Below are 22,851 nucleotides of genomic sequence, written 5' to 3' on the forward strand. Positions count from 1 at the left end.
TTTACACAAAAAAATCTTCCAGCGGTGTGAACTTCGGGTTGTCTTTGAAAATATGTCGTTTTATTTAGTAATTTTCGCTCACCCTAACGTTGGGGTGAATAGGGTAGGGAAGAGGGTGAATAGGGAAAAGTGCTAGGGTTGATTTTTTTGGATTACGAACAAAACCTGACCTGTCACGAGCATATTATATTTATTTTATCAAAAAATAAGGAACTAATATGTTATGAGTAGTCGGTAATGTATTAATAAAATAAATTTATCGAAATCTAGACATATGATAACCCTAAACCAACCTTTATAGTTATATGGTGCTCTGACGCAGTGAAAAAGTAAGTATGGTCGTGGGCAATGCGGATAACGTGTCAAAATATAAGCATAGTTTGTTGCTATTTTTCATGTTTTTAAATAACTTCTAAACTAACGTAGTGGGTATTAAAGTAAAAGGTTCACAGTGAATATTAGCTTGCCAGACATGTGTTTAGCTATACCATTGTATTGAGTGTTGTATCATAAAGTCAAACTAGGCATTTATTACTAATTATTTACTATGTGGGGTGTCTTTGATCACTTGCATGGGGTAACATTGACCATAATGACACATAGTTGATTATTGTCTGATTATGTCACGGTACTTGTTGAGACTGATAATTTGATCTCTTCTTGTGATAAATATTGAAACAATTGCAAATAAAGTTGGTTTTTCGAAGATGGTAATTTTTATTTTTAATCAAAGTAACCCCAAAATAGCGTTAAAGAGTTGTAATATTTGACTCTGCGAACCGTTTTTTATCTTTTCTTGAGATAAAATACTTATGTAAGGGATTACATTCGATTACCATTAAAAAAATACATAGGGTATCAAAGTAACCCCAATGTCAGTTTAAGTTTGATAACATCGTTTTTTTTGCGTACATTATTTTGTTACCTTTCTAGATTTTTGCAGGAAAAGACTAAAAAAGTTGATGGTCCCATTTTTTCTTTCTTTGTTACGTTTCATTGACCAATTATGGAATTTATACTTCTCTAACTTCTACATTTAATAGGTAAAAATACCCATTAAATGTAGAAGCTAGAGAAGTTTAAATTCCCAAATTGGTCAATGTAACCCCAGTTTACGGCAGATACCGTGAACCTTTTCTAATAATTCTCTTTTTATTTGAAAGGAAAATCGTTACGATATTAAAATATGCAATCTGAGATAAAAAAATGCTTTTCATATAGTTACAAACTTAGTTCAGAATTTTTTTCTGTAAAACTTTTATAAATTGTTCTACCTATCAAGTTAAAAATAATTTTCCTAGAAAGTCTTAGTAAAGTTCTGCTTTTGAGATTTTTTCATATTTGAGAAAACAGCCCTTATTGCCTGAAATACGGCGATATTGATATTTGCTTTTTCGTATTTTGATGGTATTTTGACTGCACTGTTGTATTTTTTGCCATGCTAATTTGAACCTTATCTGAATCTCTGAGCGATGTTTTTTAATTTTCAGTCACGTCACAGATATTTATGACATAACATCTAGGTATTTAGCCATTTAAAAGAAACTACAAGTGGCTTTACAGACGTGGCGACTGCAACTGGTACAGGGCCTAAGCCATAATTTAAAATTATATTGTGATTTTTATATGTATTTGTGTTTTATTTAATGCTAAGTATGAGTTTCAACATTTTCAACTCAATAAACTGAAATTAAGAGAAGAGACTAGGAAATTGGGTAAGATCAAGAGTCTGATGCAGATAGCGATGGCGGTATTGGATATGATATGATATGCGTCGATATTCCCTGTCTTCCTTTGGGTCTCTGACTTGACTGCTGCTAGCTGTACTCTATTCATTAGGTTTTTATTTTATACACATGCTTTATTTTTGTATAAACTAAATGATAAAAAAACCTAACGACCAAAAAGAATAAAGAAAATATCTGATAGTCTTTAATACAACCCGCATATACGTAATGCACAGCTCAGGCCTCTGAGGACCTGCAGGGCAATCATGGTCGGGCGATAAATGATAAAACATCGGGCCGTCCCTATCGCACTTACAAATAAAGCGATAGGGCTGATGTTTTATCATTTAGCACGCGACCATAATTGTTTGCCTGGAGGTATCGGCCTTCACACACGTCTTTGAAAAATGTTTGCGGGGATAGGCAGGCTGACGATTTTTAATCTAAGTATAGAAAAGTAACGCAAAATGAAGTGCAAAGTAATTTGAAATACACCTAGGTAAACAATCAACTGAGTAAGGAACGTTATCTACATATTTAGGTAAATTAAGTCACATGAGACATGGACAGAGAAGGAAAGCTAGATGACGCGTATTTTTTCTCTGTCTTCTTGTATGCTACCTTTTTTACAGTAATTTCTCAAAGGAGGTCAGTAGTTGACTACAAACTCAAAATAACACTCTTGAAAAAAATTAAGGGTCACTGACCTTTCACAGTAAATTGAGGTAGTGTGAGTGAAGGGTGTTTGTGTGTGTAATGGGGTAATTTGACAGATTCTGAAAATTCTCCCTGCTCTACCCCCTCTTAACTGTTATTACAATAACTTGCAGAGTATGGGCGCGTCGAAACTTCGGGAGGTTTGAGGATTCTAATTAAGTTACATCCAGCCATGATGATATTGACACACCTCGGTCACTGGCGATCTAATGTATGAAAGAGGCGCGCTCCTAGCACACATTCTAAGCTCGTGTAGGTGAACGCGTACTAAGCTTGTATGAGTGAGATATGACAGGTCGACTGGTCGCGTTTTTGACAGGCGGTAACTGTGAGGTAACCGAGAGGGGGTGGGCGGCACTTTCAGCGGGAAGTGGGAGTGGCCATACTGTACGATAGTACTCTTTATTATACTGTGATATTGATGATGATTAGATTTATGTAATATAGGTTATGGTTTAGAACGTTTATAACGAAATCTAAATCGGCTCATCCGTTCGATTGCTACGATGCCACACACACGTCAAATTTAGAACACCCCGTTGTCTTTGCGTCGGGTTGCGACTAGTCGGCCAGAACATAATTTTCGATAAATTCGCATTTTGAATGTATTTTTTGGTCCTTCGTTCGCGCTTTTCATGATTTTGAACAGATGTTCAAAGGTTCATGACAATATTTATATACATTTTCCATTTTTAACCGCCTTCCAAATCTCAAAGGAAGGGGTTTTCAATTCGTCTGTATTTTTTTTTAATGTTTGTTCCTCGATATCTCCGTCGTTACTGGACCGATTTTGAAATTTTTTTTTTTGATTGAGTGTATATGTATACAGATTGGTCCCATTTTTCTCAGAACCCAGTTCTGATGATGGGATCCTGGAGAAATCGAGGGAACTCCTCAAATCTGAAAGGCATACATATGGTGATTTTTGTGTTTTTAAAGGAACAGCATGCATTTACGTATGGAACAGTGACATTTGGTGCAGTGGAACTCCTGATGATGGTCAGAATGGAACTCCTCAAATCTGAACGGCACACTTATAGTGACTTTGGTATTTTTATAAGAACAGCATGCACTTACGTCCAGAACAGTGACATTTGGTGCAGTGGAACTGCTGATGACGGTCAGAACGGAACTCCTCAAATATGAACGGCATACTTATAGTGACTTTGGTATTTTTATAAGAACAGCATGCACTTACGACCAGAACAGTGATATTAAGTGCAGTGGAACTGCTGATGAAGAGTGAGCCGCCCCTGGTTAGAGTTCCGTTCTAATAATCATTCTTATCTGTAAGTAGGTACTTCAGAATCATCCAAATTTCAAAATTTGTTCAGAAATGATGGAGATATAATTGATAACATAATCCAACATTTGAAAGTATTTATCACCAGAACCCCAAAGGAAGGCAGTTTTTTTTTTCTTAAAAATTATTAACAACCAATTAGTGGATAGTGATCAGCCTGCCTATGAAGTCGATAATCCTAGGTAGGAAATTTATTTCTGTGATGATAACAGATATTTGTTGTTTTGACAAAAAAAGGAATTACTAATAGCTACATAATACAACCATAATTTTCAGCTGGAAATTTAACTTTCTACTGGTTTTCTATCACTAATGAAGTGCCGACTTTTTGCCGACTAGTCGCAGTAGTTGCCGACTACAAATGTGGCCGGATAGTCGGCTTTCCCGACTAGTCGGCGACTAGTCGGTACATCCTTAATATTTACACTATACTGGTTTCGTGGAGACACCGCTCCACCTACTTATCTATGAAAAATGCACACGACAACACAAGCATGTCTAGACATTGAATAGATAAGTAGGTATTATGCTATACCAAGGCTAATACACAAACAAGACGATTTACAATATGAGATATTACTTCACTTACTTAAATCAAGATAGCATTGACAGATATTGCAGATTTTATTTACCTATTTATGTGAAAGGACACGTGGATCGTAGAAAGTTACAACAGGTTAGACACTTCATGTCTAGACATTGAATAGATAAGTAGGTATTATGCTATACCAAGGCTAATACACAAACAAGACGATTTACAATATGAGATATTACTTCACTTACTTAAATCAAGATAGCATTGACAGATATTGCAGATTTTATTTACCTATTTATGTGAAAGGACACGTGGATCGTAGAAAGTTACAACAGGTTAGACACTTATTATAATTTTTTGGTAGACCATAGAATAGAAAGAGCAACGTCATCATTTTGTTATACTTACGAGCATTTTCACATTATCCGATCCGATATCGGATGTAGGAAGGATGACAAAGGCAAGTGTCAAAGATGGCGCCTTTAATATTGTATATAGGATATCGGTCCTACTACACCCGATATCGTATCGGATACTGTGAAAACGCAAAGTCAAAACAGAAACCTTGACTTGTTAATTCGAATAAGCAACATTATTTTCTTATTCACGATTTGTGCGTTTCTCCAGGATCTTCCTGCCTCGCACAGCTAAACTATATGGAATGAACTGTCGCCTGCGGTGTTTCCGGACTGATACGACCTTCAAACTTTCAAAAAAACTGCTTATTCTTGAAGGTTAGAAAGGTCGTCTAAGTATCTTAAAAGCTCGGCCACACATGCGCGTTTTGATAGCGTAGGCGGAGCGGTAGTGGAGCGTCATCGGAGCGCAACCAGGGGCGGCTCACTCCGCGATTCTATCGCCGCGCTACAAGTACAGTCAACCAATTGGAACCCTAGGCCACTGTAGAACTATGTCATAGTGACGTTATAAATCAGATTGTAAGAAATCTCTTACTGCTTGCCACTTTGACATGGTTGTAGGGTGGCCTAGGGTTCCAATTGGTTGACTGTACAAGTGTACATGCTGGCGGCCACGAGTTCGCGGCCTAATCAGGGGTGGCGAGCGTTCTCACGGAAAGCAGCACGTTCGCACTTTCTATTGTTACTTTACATAGCGAGTTTTTTTAGTTCATATGCGATGTCCATCCACGTGTGGAATGGCTAATAATGCTTAGTTAAATAGATATCATGAATAAAATAGGACAATCTTACACAGATCTTATTGATTAAGTCCCACGGAAAAGTTGAATAAGGCTTGTGATGCTGAAGGCTTAAACAAAAATATACGAATACTGTATGTATACCTAGAAAGTACCCAAGACTTGAATATATAGTATAACATTTTATCTGAGCATTAATTCGTTTTAATCCATAAGCAACCCTATCATCCGACGCTGCACACGTGCGGCTCGTTTCTTTGTTAGAACTTTGTAGGCATTTAAAAAGGCGGCATTTCGTGAACATCAAAGCAGTGGGCCTTCTGTACTTGTACTATTATATATTCTGTGGCGCAACGTTCTGCCGGCGCACCGCTATCATTGCGCCCTGCTAACGCTCCGCTGACGCTACGCTATCAAAACGCTTTATGTGTGGCGGAGGCTTAAAGGTCGGCAACGCAGCTCCAACCCTTCTGGTGTTTCTGGTGTCCATGGGCGGCAGTGATCGCTGGCTGGTTGGCCCTAGCCTAAATACGCCCGTCTGTCAGTGTCAATACTGTCGGTTGTCGTGCCTAGCAACTCGGCTATCTCTTGGATGGTATTCAATTTAGAATGTCTGGCATATGAGTATTATAAGCGCTTATCACTTGTTTATGAACCAGACTGTCTGACATAAGTAACATATGTTGATATTTACACAGCCTCGTTTTTTCCGTGACAATAGAGATTATTCTAGCTTTGGCGAAATAATAAAATGTAATATCTAATCTGTGAAAAATATGCATGCTTTTGTTATTTGGTCGAAATAGCATAATCATGATGAAAAGTAAAACATGGTATATGACTTTTCAAAATTTAAGTCCCATTTTTTCTTTAAACTATTTTAAAATACGTTATACGTAAATTTGAAGCGAAGGGTATTTAAGTTTAATGCCCACTGACACGGTCGATATTTTCCGGATAGCACACCTCGGACACTAACGATCAAATATATGAAAGAGGCGCGTTCCTAGCACACAGTCTAAGCTCGGTGAACGCGTACTATATGCTTGTATGAGTGAAATATGACAGGTCGACTGTTCGCGTTTTTGACAAACGGTAACTGTACGGTGACCGAGAGGGGGTGGGCGGCACTTTCAGCGGGGAGCGGGAGTGGCCATACTGTACGATAGTACTCTTTATTATACTGTGCTAATAGTTAGTGGCCCCGTTTTAAATCTATTTATACCTCGTAAAGTTTCAAGTATTATTTAGTTATTGCTAATAATTACGACTAACTAAACATGCTGATTAAACTAATAATTTCATGGGTTTATTGTTAGTTTTGATGCTCCCACACTGGGCTGTTTTAAATGTTACATAAAACGGTGTAACCATGTTATATAACATTTCTAACAGCGAGTGTGGCAGCACCATTTCAATAATAATTGTCAATATAAATTGTGATCTATCACATATCCATTATCCTGTAAATACAGATTTCAGTGGGATAAGTTTTACATACATACGTGTCCAATTTCCATATAAGTATGTGTATGTATGTCTATTCCATTTCAATTGCCAGGCAGCAAGAGATCTCACTTACCGTTTCGCCGCATGTTAATATATTTCTAGGTACATAATTGGCAATAAATAACGAGATAATAGCGCGTATTCATTTTAATTGCACGCCGTTCGTGGTTTATTTGCAAAAACTCGAAATAATTAGTTTTATCATGATAAAATAAAATACATGTATGAGTCATTTATTTTTTACGATATTCAATGGGACTGGTTTATATTTTTAAATGTATACCAGCAAATATTTGTACATAAAATGTGCACATTATTTTATTTACTCTGACTAATGTTGATTTAATAATTTATTTACATCAAACCTATTATACAAATTTTAAATCTGTGTGTGTTCGTGTGTGTGGTGTGTGTGTGTGTGTGTGTGTGTGTGTGTGCGTGCGTGCGTGCGTGCGTGCGTGCGTGCGTGCCTGCGTGCGTGCGTGCGTGCGTGCGTGCGTGCGTGCGTGCGTGCGTGCGTGCGGCGTTACGGTCAATTCAGTTATTTTATAAATATATTCTACCTGACTTATTAAATAGAAATTCGATTTAAAAATAACTTCTCTTCTGTCCATGTTTTTCTAATAATTATCTGATGCTTTATTTCGTGCATACTGCACGGTATAAAATAGGAACAGTCAAGTTCCCTATTGTACGTAAATAGGCCAAAACACGGCCAAAACGTATCATTCCGGTATGCTATTTCATTATACATAGAAGTGATTTTTCCTGTTTGCATTATTTAATGAAGTGAGCAGGCCAACTAATGGCCGTTTCGTATGTAAATTTCGAGGTTATAGCTATGAGCGGGTTGTTATCGTAGTTTTGATCTAAATTACTTATTAAACTAAGTACACATTTGTGTGGATCATTTATTACTTGTTTGTGTGGTTCTAATTTAATTAAATATTATCTGGGAGTTGGTTAGTGTGATATACTAATAGCCAAAAAGACGGTGTAAAGTGAAGAAACCAAATAATTTAAACACCATATGCCTGATCACATTTCAAGGCTGATCGCGTATGTACCGAATATTAAAGATATATTTATAATTTAGAGAACACTCTAAAAAACTTATCAAACCTCCTTATTTTTATATCTTCTCGTACATACATACACACATACATATAATCACGCCTGTATCCCATAATGGGGTAGGCAGAGCACATGAACTACTAAGCTTCAGTGCCACTCTTGGCAAAAGGGGTTGAAAGAAATCCAAATTGTGACATTGCAGTGACAGGTTGCCAGCCTCTCGCCTACGCCATAATTTAACCCATATCCCACAGTCGACTTCTACGACACCCACGGGAAGAAAGGGGGTGGTGAAATTCTTAACCCGTCACCACACGGGTTCTCGTCTCGTCTTATAAATATACTCTAACAAATCTTAAATTTAATGATGAAGTTAACAAGTCAAACCTACAATGGAAAGAAAACGCATTTTTCTGTACTGGTGAAGAGTTTGCTGTTTTTGCCTTCATAGTCAATTAACATTACAACTTACAATTACCGTTTTCATACGCCTATTGTTGCACACAACTACCAAGTTAAATATGCAGCACAAACTAACCTTAAACTCATGCACATATGAATTGTTTTTGTTTGAATGTGTTAAAGTTATACTGGCTTGCTACGCTTAGTAACAAGCAGTGAGAGACTCAACCGTGAGTTCTTGACTGAATAAACAGCACTCTCGGTTAAGCCATTATAGTTAGTATCACAACAGTATTGGGTAGTAATTACTAGTGAATCTTATCACCCGTGGGTGTAGTTTCTATTTTTAATTTGAAATCTAATCTAACAGTTGTCAAAATCGCCAATATTCATGTACTAGCTTTTACCCGCGGCTTCGCTTGTGTTAAATTCTAATACTTCATACCAACTTCCACTTCCCATTATGGGGAAGTGGGCGGTTAGAAAGAGACAAAAAGTAGCCTATGTCACTTTCCATCCCTTCAACTATCTAAAATTTAAAAAATCACGTCGCTCCGTCTTGCCGTGAAAGTTTACAAACCAACAGACACACACACTTTCCCATTTAAAATATAAATATGGATAACGTCACAAAGCAGTGTATGCGTGTACGTGCTAAAAGTGTGAAAAGAAATTGCCAAGTTAAATTATTCGTACATCTTGTTTGAGTTGCCAAGTTTAGATCAGTCTGAAAGGACCTATTTGAGAAAGAAATAAGTGAGGAAAATATTGGACGTGATTTTATTAAATAAGAAGCTTAAACTTTGCTTATCTAGTAGGTGCTTAGGCTTACCTTAAATGGTAAGCACCTACCTACTAGATATACATATATTATACTATTAATAAAAATAATATCGCACATACGACAAACCTTACATAGTTATATGAAATATAAGTACTCGTTCGAACAAGCAGCCCTATATGACCGAACGGAAACATTTAGACCCGGAAGGGGTGCAAACTGGGTCAAGGCCAGGGGCAGAGGGTCCCAACGGAGACATTTGCGGCCCCTGAATTTTGACTCTTTCTACTTATTTATTTATTCCTATGACTCGATTAACGTTAAAAATGGTACTTACATATGTATATGCTAAGGGTATCGTGCCTACTACGCAACACAAAACAAAATCGAGGAATTTCTTCTGAATACGGGTATACCTGGCGAGTTTCAATTTGCAAAAAGACAAACTAGAATGTTTTAGTTTTCTTGATTATTTGGCTCGTGGACTTGTTTTTGTCTCAGGTACAGTATTTAATAACAGATATTTACACGAGTCAATTTACCTGATAACCATTTTCTACCCATTGAGTACTAAATTAGTTTGACGTACCTACAAACTTTATATAATCTGCTGGTAATTTTAATATCTGGAATTCGATTCGATTACATTTTTCTTGGCGTACTTGATGCCTACTACTAAACCCAAAACATTCAAGACCGGTGCCAAAGGAAAAATAAAGTCACATTGGGTAATAATATTGAATTAAAATACTAGTATGTATAACATGTGTGAAATGTTATTTGATATTTTGCAGCCGCTTTTCGGCGAAAGAAAATATCGTGAGGAAACCGGACTTATCCCGATAAGGCCTAGTTACCCTTTAGGTTGGAAGGTCAGATGGCAGTCGCTTTCGTAAAACTAGTGTCTAGTCTACACCAAATCTTGGGATGAGTTATTAAAGACGTCCGCATGCTTCCATGAGCCGTGGCAAATGCCGGGATAACGCAAGGAGGATGATGATGAAAATATATTATGCTTCTTACCAGTAAGTGTGCACATCCGTTTGCTATTGATGTCCTGCATCACTTGCCGCATGAGCGCCGCAAGCGCACCCGCCTCTCCCGACACCGACTGTTTCGACAGCCACTCGGTTTCTAGCTCCATCGACAACTGTGGACAGAAAAAAAAAATTAAAATTATTTATTTGTTCACATTTTGTACAAAATCTTACAGTTGCTGGTGTCTCCTTGTAAGACTTAATAGTTTTTTTTTTATTATTATTATTAGCTTGTGTTAGTGTCCCACTGTTGGGCAAAGGCCTCCCCTCTCATTCTCCACTCGACCCTAGCACTCGCACTTTCCCCCCATTTCACACCAAACAGTAATAGTACAGTCACCGGCATAAATATGTAATGATTTCTGTACCTTGTTAAATTAAATAGTTGGAAATGTCATACGAAATTGTCAAACGATTAAAAGCGATTATTCTTATAACTAAAATTTCACAGTAGGTAGATACTATAAACATTTAAAAAGGTATTTTAAGTAAGTAGACGGAAACGAGATCCATCATCAATATGATAAAGCAAAACATCTGCAGCACGCGGCGTCAAAACAATCGAATCTAATGATAGTTAAGGGTATGATTTACGACGGCATAGTGAACATCTAAAAACCGTTTTTACCAAACACACTTCACGTGGTTGTATTATTGATCTTTAAATACCTACAATACATACATAGCAACAACTCAGGTTACTCACAACTCAGCTCACGTTATTTACATGTATGCGAATAATATTTATTTATTTTATTTTATTTTATTTTATTTTATTTTATTTGTTATATTATCTCTACAACTCGCGGCCTCAAATTTTTCACACAAGCCAATATTGATACACCTGTTAAAATAATAATAATCTAAAATAAACTTTAAACCACTGAGAATATAACTTATTTTCCGGAATATAATGTTGATCTTTTAAACACCTGCAGATTACAATAGAATTTATACACAAACTAAATGTTTATGAACGACAATTGTTGGTTAGGTATTTTTTGTTAAAGTTGTACACTACACTTTTGAAATACCTCTGAATCACGCGTTTTCGTGATCCATGAGAAAAACAATGTCGCAACATTTTTTTTTCCTTCCGCTACCGATTTTACTTCGTATGGCAGTAACGGTAAACAATCAAAATCAAAACATATCTTGCTTTTGAGTAGAAAAAGCATAAAATTGAAAAAGTACAGTGTACAACTTTCAATAAAATGGCCCAGTTACACGCAAAGGGAGCCCTTCCCTTTAGTATCGTGTTCACGACTTGCCCTTGGCATGAGGCCGTTTTGGGGCCCTATTGACCGTGACAGTCTATTTAATCATCGAATGCCGGCAGTCGGTTCGATCTTCATTTCTCACGGCGGCGGCGCGGGTGCGCGTGGGCAAGGTACGATGGATCGACTTCATTGGTTATGCAAAACTAGTTTGGCGTGGTTAATAATGTATTCAATTGTAGCTAATGGATATCTGTTGTCTTATTACATATTATTGGTACTTTAGGTACAGTCAACCAATTGGAACCCTAGGCCACTGTAGAACTATGTCATAGTGACGACTGTCATTTTGACATGGTTGTAGAGTGGCCTAGGGTTCCAATTGGTTGACTGTACTAATTACGGATATTATAAAAAGCAGTATCTAAAACAGACGCAATTCAATTTGACCTGTAACAGGTACCAGGGTTTTTTGTAGGTTTAGTGGTAAAATGAATCGCCGATGACAAAGCAAAAAGTCATGAACCGGGTTTTATTTTATGACAATGCGTGGGAATTCAATTTACCCAACGAAGGAGCAACGTTTTTGCATTTTTTACTTGGTATTTTTTGTGTAAATAAATAATGTAAGTATGTATAAACATATAATTAAAATATTTATAAATAATGGAAAATAACTTGCTGAAAATCATACATACAGTTCAAGTCAATATTATTTTTTCCAACATACAAAGTACCTTGATATTAGCATACAACAAAATTGCCCATGACACTGACTACGTAAGTAATTAATTAAGAAATCCATTAAAGCTATTCAAAACATGTTTTTTGCGATTCATGACTGTTTTACGCAATATTTATGTCAATTAGGCATGATGACTGCAACAGGCCAGTTCGAACTAAAGTACTGTTATTTTTTACGATTTTTTCAGATACCTACTGAATGAGCGTAGTTGTCTCGCTCGCGATCACCACGATACAAAATTTAAATTTTGAAAGGACTCCCGACATAGTCGACCGATTTTTATCAAACATGTCTACTCACACTCCCGACTAATTCAGCTTTCAAACTATTCAAACAAAAAAAAGAAATTTAAATCGGTTCATCCGTTCGAAAGCTACGACGAAACAGACAGACACGTCAAACTTGTAACACCCCGTTGTTTTTACGTTGGGATTAAAAATATAACAAAAAGAGATTGAGATAACAACGATGGATGCCATTCTGATATCAGCAGACTTTCGAATCGTCCTGCAAGACTCAAGAGTCACTGTACGATAACAATGACGTAATTATAGGGTTATTTCGAGGTGTTAAACGCGAAGCGGTTTTCATATTTATCTCAGCGTTTTGGCGCCAAGTCAAATTGCGTGCGCTATTAAGTAATTTTAATTTACTGTGACTTTATAGTTGTATGGGCCTTAAAATAGAGTCATTTGTAATAGTTACTGTCACGTAAAATATTTGTTCAACGCACATATTGTCTACGACTAGGATGAAGCTACAGTATATTAGATTAATTACGGTCAGCCATGAAAGTGGTTTACCACTTTTCGACTCTATTTTTAAACAGAGAAGGTCGAAAAGTGGTAAACCACTTTTTTGGATGACTGTACTTTGGAAGTATGTGATTTATAACAAAATCAGTAGGAATAGTATTAATATATTTAGTATCATCATCATCATCTATTCCTAGCCGTTTTTGGTCATAGCCACTGCGTTCTACCGCTGAGAACATCTTAGCCAATTTTGGCTTTGGTGACTACACTCGCATAGCACCTCTCCGACATAGTTGTGCATAGTACAATTAGGGTCTCCCCAAACCTAACGACGCAGAACAGAATCTGCTTAGTATAAACATGCCCTAGCATGCTCCCCCGTGTGGTGACGGGTTAAGAATTTCACCACCCCCTTTCTTCCCGTGGGTGTCGTAGAAGTCGACTGTGGGATATGGGTTAAATTGTGGCGTAGGCGAGAGGCTGGCAACCTGTCACTGCAATGTTACAGTTTCGTTTTCTTTCAACCCCTTATTTGCCAAGAGTGGCACTGAAACTTGAGTAGTTTCATGTGCTCTGCCTACCCCTTCATGAGATACAGGCGTGATTGTATGTATGTATAAATATGCGTACGCATGCGTTCAGCGACGACGACCCGTCAAGCGTCTTCTATCATACTAACGAGCGATTTTTGGTCGGCTAGACTAGAGCCCATTCCGCGTCGATAGGTTTAGGGAACACCTGGAGCTGTGGTAAAGCTAGCGGATTTTCCAGATAGTAGTACTTAAAAAAAAAAAAAAAATAATCTTTATTGCCACATCTTTATTGGCTATCTTTTGCTACCCCGACGTCCCTAGGTACACTCAACACACACATTACACTCCACAAATCATCACATACACACATCACTGGACTCGACGACCGGTCTGGCTGGCGGTAGTGACCCTGCCTGCTAATCCGCGGTCCTGGGTTCGAATCCCGGTAAGGGCATTTATTTGTGTGATGAGCACAGATATTTGTTCCTGAGTCATGGATGTTTTCCTATGTATATAAGTATGTATTTATCTATTTAAGTATGTATATCGTCCCTTAGCATCCATACTACAAGCTTTGCTTAGTTTGGGGCTAAGTTGATGTAAGGTGTCCCCAATATTTATTTATCACTCTCCCGGATCACACAAACACACACTCAGAAACAAAGCTTATACCGATAGCGCCGAGTTTCTAGTAATAAACTACTACACAGGGTGGAGGGCTTTAGTCCGTACGCGGCTAAGAGGAAACCTCCAGCATAGCCGAGTCGGGCATGCTGTCGGTCGGCAGTATCCAATGAGGATTACCTCCACCTCTGAAAAAAAAAAACCCCCGACGTCCCCGACTAGCGTTTAAAAAACGGGGCTATATTACCTATACAGTAAATTGGGAGCCTGTTTCATTATACAATTTGTACATCAACATCAAAAGTTACTAATTAAGACAGGTAGCGGGTTGTGTTGGGTTGGGGTGTAGTAGTCGTATACCGCATATTTAATTAGGTGGCGTAAACAACATACATTTTAATAATATTCTAAGCCAATTGGTTACGTACCTATTGTTGTTATGTTCGGTGGGTACTATTTCGCACATAACGTGGATATATATGGAAAAACTTGATACGTTTTAATTGCCAAACAAACTAGATAAACGTAGTGTAAAAAACACATTTAAATATAAATCGCCGTGTTATCTTCAAAAATGGAAACTATACCGGATGTTCGACTAATAACGATCGAAGGAGAATATGTTAGCCAACTAAGTTAATATGTGTATGGAGACTATGGAGTTAGGTAGGTACTAGGTAGAGTTTTAAGATATCTAGAAGTTGAAAAAAAAAAACCATTATTAGTGTTTAGTGTGAATAAGTGATAATTATCAGTTATGGTAGGTACCTTTCTCATTAAACAGCCGCAAAATAAAAATATGTTTGTAGAAGTTAAGTTTACGTTAGTTTTTATTTAGGTACCTATTACCTATTAATACCAATGATTGTTTATAAAGTTTTGACGACCGGTCTGGCCTGGCGTGTAGTGACCCTGCCTGCTAAGCCGCGGTCCCGGGTTCGAATGCCGGTAATTTATTTGTGTGATGAGCACAAATTTTTACCTGAGTCATGGATCTTTTCTATGTATTTGTATATTATATAATATATATCATTGTTTGAGTACGTGAGTACCTACCCACAACACAAGCCTTCTTGAGCTTACCGCGGGACTCGGTCAATCTGTGTAAGGACGTCCTATAATATTTATTTATTTATTAAAGTGACTGGCAGCTTGTATGGTGATGGCGATGGTTCAGTAACGCTGGTGCTGCGATTAATCCGCGTTAGTGCGTTTCCACATTATCCGATCCGATATCGAGTGTAAGAAAGATTTCAAAGGCAGAAATCAAAGATGGCGGCTTAAAATATCGGTCCTACATCCGATAATGTGAAGACGTACTTAGGGTATCTATGGTGAGCTGGTCATGTACCTTGCTAGGTATTAATTGCACTCACACTTTGTATTGTTACTATTGCACTAGACATCGCCAGAGATGGCAGGACGAGCTTGACGCTTTTGACAGAGAGTAGTTGGAGACTTCAGGGGATAGGGATTAGTGCAGGAATTTGAGGGAGTTTGCCCAGGAGTGGGACAATATGGATTCTTAATAAAATATATAAATGTGCTACTGAATTGCTCCGAAAAGCCCGTCTTACTACTAGTAAAACCTAAATAGAAAATCACAGACTTGATCACTTACAAGGTATTCCGTCAGCTTCTTAACCAGGGGCTCCAAGTGCACCGTCCGAGCCCAGGCATCGCACACAAAGCACAGGTTGAAGTAAAAGGCGTTGCGGGCATACTTCTTGTTGTCTATCCTCACCGGGAAGCCCAGGATTTTCGATCCTAGGAGCGTGCTGTAAAATGTATACATTTTAAAAGCCCATTCCTCACATCTTGTAAAATTAGGTTAAATGTTTAAAACAACAATGTTGAGAAAAAAGATACATATTTTGTATATTATTTTAAATTCAGGGTGTATACATACTTTTGAAAAGTTTCTATTGGTACTGAAAAGTTTTAACATATTGAAAAAAAAATGTACATAACAATTTCAAAAAATTATACACACATTCTATAAAAGGCAAACTTAGGGCCCATTTAGACGGTGCGAGAACTCGCATACGAGTTTTACTACATTGCGGTATTTGATGGCTGTGCTGAATGTATTTAACCTCAACAGCCCGCAATGTAACTAAAATCGCATGCGAGTTCGCACGCCGTCTAAATCAGGCCTTAATGCCATAAAGTGTTCTTTGCCAGTCAACCCTTAGGAAAAGTTAGATTAAATCTGTTGGCAAGTAATAGATTGCAGTCCACAGCAATAGACCATGTGTGTCTAACATGTCTCTTATCATGTTATCACACTCATAACAGCAAACCTTGATTAAAATGTTTTGCAGATAGCAGTGTAAATAGATAGTTATTAATAAACATAGCTACTAAGCTTTCAGATTTTTTTCATTTTTTTTAAAGGAATTTAAAAAAATATATATTGGCCTTGTGTCTGCTTCTTGTGGCTATAAATTAAATAAATTTTAATCATTTTACGCTTTTTGGTTACAATGGTCAATTTTGACAAAATTAATTCTCAAGCATTATATGCAATATGATCGTGAAATACTTAAATAAATTAATATGTATACTGTAATAATAATCGCTTCTATACTATTTTAGATGAGAGCACCCATGAAAGCAAACTAATAGAAATTTAATTTTCAAATGCAAGTAGGAATAACAAGTAACTGCATATAATCAAATCAAACCACGATAATTTTATCTTAATCACATATCGTATTAGAAACGGCATCGGCATTTCGTTTCCAGTCAAGTGGGGTGACTAATTCCCAACTTGAAAGTGAACTAATTGACCATAATAATGTCTTATTAGAACTGGAATATCTACTTTGTGAACTCCAATGCAAGGGACAAGATACACGTGAATCTTATTCACTTTTAGAAAGGTATAAACTTACACTGTCAAAGTGCAACGTTGCAGTTGCACTTTTGGAATGATGTAGTGGCTAACCGTATCAAAAATGTCTTTCGAAATATAGTTCTCTGGCACTTGACAGGTTATCTTAGGCCCGGCCGTCGGGTGGAATTCACACAGAAATATGCACCGAATCGGCCCTTCCTGACCACAGCCCTCGTAATACTTCGAGTTCGCATCCATCGTAAACATCAAAATTTATAATTTAGACACTTCACAATCAACACATTACGCTTATCAACGACACTATATTAACAACGCACTATACAGAAAAATTTACTTCCTAATAAGTTTGACACACTAACACGATTTATTACACGTAAATAAAAAGTGTACTTTAATCCGCAAGAGCAGCGAACCTACCCCACACACGCTGCGTAATCAACTGACAATACTGACATTTATTTTTGTTATTTTGATTTGATTGTGATAATTTTGACAGTTGAACTTCAGTGCTACTATTGGAAATAAATATAAAGGTTCATTTCCGAAAAATAGCAAGATATATTTTATAGAATCGTCATACAAACCCATGATTTATTAATTACTAGTTGTAATATTTAATAAATTTAATCTCACGTATGATATTCTTTATTGGAAACAATTAGTGTGTCAGAAGAGTTTTCTTGAACCATTACAAAATTTTTGTATTGTGGTGAAATTTGGTAGCTGACAAAAAAACGTCTCTAAAACGTCAGTGAAGTCGTCTTTTCGAGATAAAATTTTGATTTATTAGATTATTTAAAATGGATAAAAATGTTTATAAAGTGCTGGTCGCCGCGACTGGAAGTGTCGCTGCATTAAAAATACCTATTCTAGTGAAAACCTTATTGGAATTAAACAAAAACGAGAGCCGCTATCAATTTGAGGTTATGTTCTTATCAGTATAGTAAACACAACACTGAATCACACTGTGTTTGTAAATAATAACGCATAGCAATAAGCTTCAGCAATAAAATGTATAATATTTACTTGCAGATACGTCTAATAGTGACAGAACATGCGAAACACTTCTTTTCCACTAGTGAATTGCCTTCTGGAGTGGTGATATTTGACGACAACTCGGAATGGCAGGCTTGGAAGCAAAGGGGGGATCCGGTGCTGCACATAGAACTTGGCAAGTGGGCTGACATGATGGTTATAGCTCCTTTGGATGCTAATACATTAGCAAAAATGGCACAGGTACATTTTTCAACACACTTGCTTGTCATGGAACTTATTGAATTTACAGTAGGCACTCTTCATATTCTTAACGTGTCTGACGGTATATACTCCAGGGCGCATAAGAAAATATATATAAGACTCCGGGAGACTTCAGGTGACCAGGAAGAATTGGAATAGCTATTCAGCACCCTCACTGTGTATGTGTGGGAATGTAGCCCGTCTTTAATGTATTAATTAATTTGTTTATCGTTATCATGATATTGTGACATTATAAGGAATAAAACACACTATATTGTATATAATTTTGACTTCAAATCTGTGAGAAATTGGGCATTCAATATCTTTCTCCGACAATGATTCTATTTTGTTTTTCAGGGCATTTGTGACAACCTGCTCACCTGCACAACTCGAGCATGGGACATGTCCAAGCCCCTCCTCTTCTGTCCAGCAATGAACACGCGTATGTGGGAGCACCCTATCACGTCCAAACAAGTCCAGGTGCTGACAGACTGGGGCCATAAAGAGATACACCCGATAAGCAAAACACTGATTTGTGGCGACACAGGGATAGGCGCTATGGCTGAGGTGCCAACTATTGTTGAAGAGATTCAAAAGATTGCATGTAAAAGTTTCTCTAAATGAAGTAGTTTTAATATTTTTTGCTTGGTTGTACCTAATTGTTGACTAGTTTTAAAGTGAACTTAAAAAAGAGTACTGTTGTATTTTGAACATGGAGTTAAGGCAAGGCCATTTTTTTGGTAATTTTATTATAATGAGAGAAATCCACACATTCACTACCAGACGAAAAATGGCGCTCTACGATAGAAACCGGATGTTATCTAGAACTGTCCACTTGTATGGCGACACAACGGGTTGTCTGGCGTCTGAGCAAAGTTCACGAGTGGCTACCAGTTGGGTTCTTGATTGCGAAAGTGTTATTAAATTACTGTTCCAGGAAAGTCATCCGAAAAGTGATTTTGATGATATACTATTTACCTATTTATTGGTATCAAATTCATTTACACTTACAGAACTAATTCATATATTTTTATAATACACAAAATAAAACAATTGTAGATACTGTAAATGTATGTTTTATTGCATCACTGAATACTGTTTCTAACACTAGCGTACATGCGATACAAACTATGAAGAACCGATTAAAACTCTCAGGTATACATCACATACGAATATAACTATACAAAAAACATTATCATAAACTTCTACCAAAATTGCTCAATTTTTACTACAGATGTGGTTAAACTTCTGGTTATTAAAAATTTAACCTCACAATCAACCATTATAGGATGCCATTTTACAGACACTTTTCTGCTTTGATGATGGACATAATTAGTTAAATGGTTCTTAAATCACTTTTATCAAAAGACCATCCTTAATTGTAATAATTAAACATTTTTCTTTTATGTTGACACCCAAAAAAGCTATATAAATAAAAAAATATTGTGAGACACCTTAACACAGATCAACCTAGCCCCAAACTAAGCAAAGCTTGTACTATGGGTGCTAGGCGACGATATACTTACTTATTATACATAGAAAACATCCATGACTCAGGAACAAATTATAAGAAATAACTCAACTTCAAGGTTATTTCAAATTTACCACATCTGTAATAAAAAAGGGCTACAATAACCTTTGAAACATAACTGGACACAAAACCGTAATTAATTAATTATTACTTAATAGTAATTAATAATTACTCAAATAGGTGGAAACTTTTGAAATCCTTAAACTGTCAACATGTGCGTAATCCGATACAAACCCTGTATTAATTTAAAGTTTTAAACAATTGTTTTTTAACATTTTGACTTAGCCGTTAACTAGGTATTTAAGCCAGAAAAGTTGTGCGAAAAGCACCTTTTTTACCGTTCAGTGCATGTTGATTGCTAAACAAGAATTTTGCAATATTTAAGGCAAAAGTCATCAGCTCATGAATTTCTTTAGCCCCTAAAGGCACAGCCCTCCTGCTGAAAAAATACACTTAAAGGTTTTTAAAGAGGTTCCATTTTGGATTGGTTTCTCAAATGTATGTGATTAGGTACTTAAATTATTTAATATGACAAGCCAACACGCCTAATCCTGATAGCAATCAACTTGCACACAAACCGTTTTTGTAACTAGAAGTACGAACAACGTAAACAGAACGTCTTAACCGACGGCGCATACAGACGGGATAATGTCAATGTGCACCTATTGCGTAGGACCCTACCTACTCAACCTAACATATGTGCGTGATATATTAAATTATATTCATAAAGTATCCATACCAATTACAATTATTCTGCAAAAGTACCAACTTGTATTCTTAATAACGTATAATTTATACTTATAATAATAAAGTGCGTAAATCAAATCTATTACAATTTCAACCAATCCGAAAATACTATATTTACAATAAAATGTTATAAAACTTGGTACTATTGCAAAAACGAAACAAATATTTACACAAATAATATAAATTAATTAAAATCAACTTATTCGAGATGCAATTCAGATCGTAACGAATTAGAATTTACTTCCCGATATACCAAATTATAATTATTTCAAAATTAGTTTTATTGAACATAATCGTGTTTATATTAAACTAAATCTAATTGGAATCGAAAATCTATAAATAATTACAATCTATGTCATGTCTGAAATACGCAATACTTAACATGAGAATCCTAATCAAAATTATACATTGCTCAAATGTTCTCAGCTCAAAACCCAAAGGGACGAAAAATGGCAATATTTGCGTGAAGTACAGTCAGTATACTCGTATTTATATGGTATACTCACCTACAATGTTACCTTTTTATAATGTTTCTTTGCAGCTGACTGTATGGATTGTTTTGGGCTTTTAGCTAACATCATATAAAAATATAAGAAGTACACCTAAAAAAAAGACATATTATCTACACTCAAACCAGTTGATGTTACGAAAATTGAAGAATAAATGCTACATATTTTGAACTATCACAATATGGTTACGTACAAATGCTATGAATATATAAATGCATATATAGTAAATTTTATACTAATTCGTTTATACGAAAGATACCTTGCGTTAAATATTTATGTAATATTTAATACATATTAAGGACACTGTAATATTAATTATACGAGTATAAATATTAGAAATTACATCCTTTCAAAATACGCACAGATAAATGTGAGTAAATTTTTTAAAGGCCTTTAACTAGCGGTACTAATATGCCCATTTGGTCTATGATGCCGTCTCTCTTTTTTGTATTGTGCGAGCGAGAGATAGCACTAGAACAGGGCGCTACAAAAATGTCTAAAGCTAAGCATGTGTATCAAAATAAACTGTAAATTGTCCGTAGCAAAATACTTTCGTGAGTAGCAATGGAATGAAATTCAGGCGTATCAAATGAACCCCCAAGTACACTCGCGATACATTTTCGTTAGCTCCGCTAACTATTTTAAAAAGTGGTTTTACCAACGACTAAATAAATAGGGTTATTTTTTAAGGCTTGCAACACTGTCGCGAGTGCAAAAGGGGGTTAGTCCGTATAAGCTAGCTTTGCAATGTGGAACTGGCGTGGCGAATTTATCAATGAATTCATTGTAATTTCTAATTCACTGTACATTCCAATAAGGTTCGTTTTGATCGCTTATTACAGTCGTGGCGTTCAAAAGAAGCATTTGGCGTTTATAAGAACATTTCCACACTGTTTCCTGCCAAACACAGCTTAAACGAACTTTATTAACTATTAGGCACGTTCAGACGACCGTTTCGTTTTGCTTGTCGAACATCGCTCGCGTATATTTCGAAATAACGTCATACGTCGATTTGATAAGATCGCACCGCTCTTCAACTTCGCATTCAGTCGGGGCGACTCTATACGGGGACGATTTGTGTTTTTTAACAGTGTTTGTAGTAAAATCTGAGAAGTCATCGTCTATATTATAGATGGCTATGGTTTGTTTTTTATGAACCATTTCTAAGTCTTTCCTTTTCTTTTTTTTTAATTTCTCATCGCGCGCGTTAATAGATCTGACAGCGTCTAATACGGAGGCGTTTTCCAGTTGGTCACTGGAGGTAGGTTCGTATCATACGTCTAGTTCCTCTAGTCCTTTTGAGAGTCTGTGCGAGTTGATGCGTCGGCGGTGCGACCGTCGCACGGCGTCGGCGCGGCGGTAGGGCTCGCTTCGTAGCCCGTGTAGGATATCCTCCAAAGCCCCGTTGTATACTTCGTCTTGGTGCAGAAGTTTTTTCTCCCCGACGGCTTGGGATTTCGTTTTCAGTTCGTTGATTACAGCCTCCTGGGGAAATTTAAACTGTTTTAGTACTTGGATGGTTTAATAAGCCATTGTGAATGGGTATTTAACTACTGTTTCTGATTTTAATTTTCTACATGTCAATACCATGCTTATATTCTTTAAGATAATTATACAACTTCTAACCAATGTAGGACAACCAAAAATGATTTGCAAAAAAATGGGGACATAGTTAATGGTTATTTTTTCCATGCAAAACACAACAATACATTAATTAGCACATACTTTTATAATGGCATGCATAAAACCATTTTAGCGTTAGACCAATCAACAAGGATGTTGATACTTGATTCGTACTTAGGGTTGCAAAAAAACGGTTTTTTTTCTGGCTTGCAAAAAAAACATGAAAA

The 22,851-nt window shown here is 36.5% G+C and overlaps 3 protein-coding genes across 5 annotated transcripts in view; 1 reads left to right on the forward strand and 2 right to left on the reverse strand.

Annotated features, from left to right (window-relative positions):
- LOC125230615 (GATOR complex protein NPRL2) overlaps positions 1-17,399 on the reverse strand; it is a 130,709-nt gene extending 113,310 nt beyond the window's left edge. The window contains exons 1-3 of the mRNA XM_048135832.1: positions 17,016-17,399; positions 15,740-15,896; positions 10,231-10,357 (exon numbers count right to left, since the gene is read on the reverse strand). Of these exons, the coding sequence (XP_047991789.1) occupies positions 10,231-10,357; positions 15,740-15,896; positions 17,016-17,224 (493 nt within the window). The 5' untranslated portion in view covers positions 17,225-17,399. The remainder of the gene's footprint in view (positions 1-10,230; positions 10,358-15,739; positions 15,897-17,015) is intronic.
- A 348-nt stretch (positions 17,400-17,747) lies between these two features.
- LOC125230712 (phosphopantothenoylcysteine decarboxylase) lies at positions 17,748-19,283 on the forward strand. The gene is made up of 3 exons (XM_048135970.1): positions 17,748-17,901; positions 18,011-18,214; positions 18,572-19,283. Exons 1-3 carry the CDS (start codon positions 17,779-17,781, stop codon positions 18,836-18,838), a joined length of 594 nt encoding a protein of 197 aa, XP_047991927.1. The 5' UTR covers positions 17,748-17,778; the 3' UTR covers positions 18,839-19,283.
- The window catches only part of LOC125230711 (formin-like protein), a 152,277-nt gene continuing 148,700 nt past the window's right edge, over positions 19,275-22,851 (reverse strand). For 2 of the 3 annotated variants that reach the window (XM_048135967.1, XM_048135968.1), the window contains one exon: positions 19,275-22,486. In XM_048135967.1, the coding sequence (XP_047991924.1) occupies positions 22,274-22,486 (213 nt within the window). In that variant the 3' untranslated portion in view covers positions 19,275-22,273. The remainder of the gene's footprint in view (positions 22,487-22,851) is intronic. The other variant, XM_048135969.1, reaches the window with a different exon arrangement.

This window comes from Leguminivora glycinivorella, chromosome 10 (assembly GCF_023078275.1).
Source record: "Leguminivora glycinivorella isolate SPB_JAAS2020 chromosome 10, LegGlyc_1.1, whole genome shotgun sequence".
Taxonomy (NCBI): domain Eukaryota; kingdom Metazoa; phylum Arthropoda; class Insecta; order Lepidoptera; family Tortricidae; genus Leguminivora; species Leguminivora glycinivorella.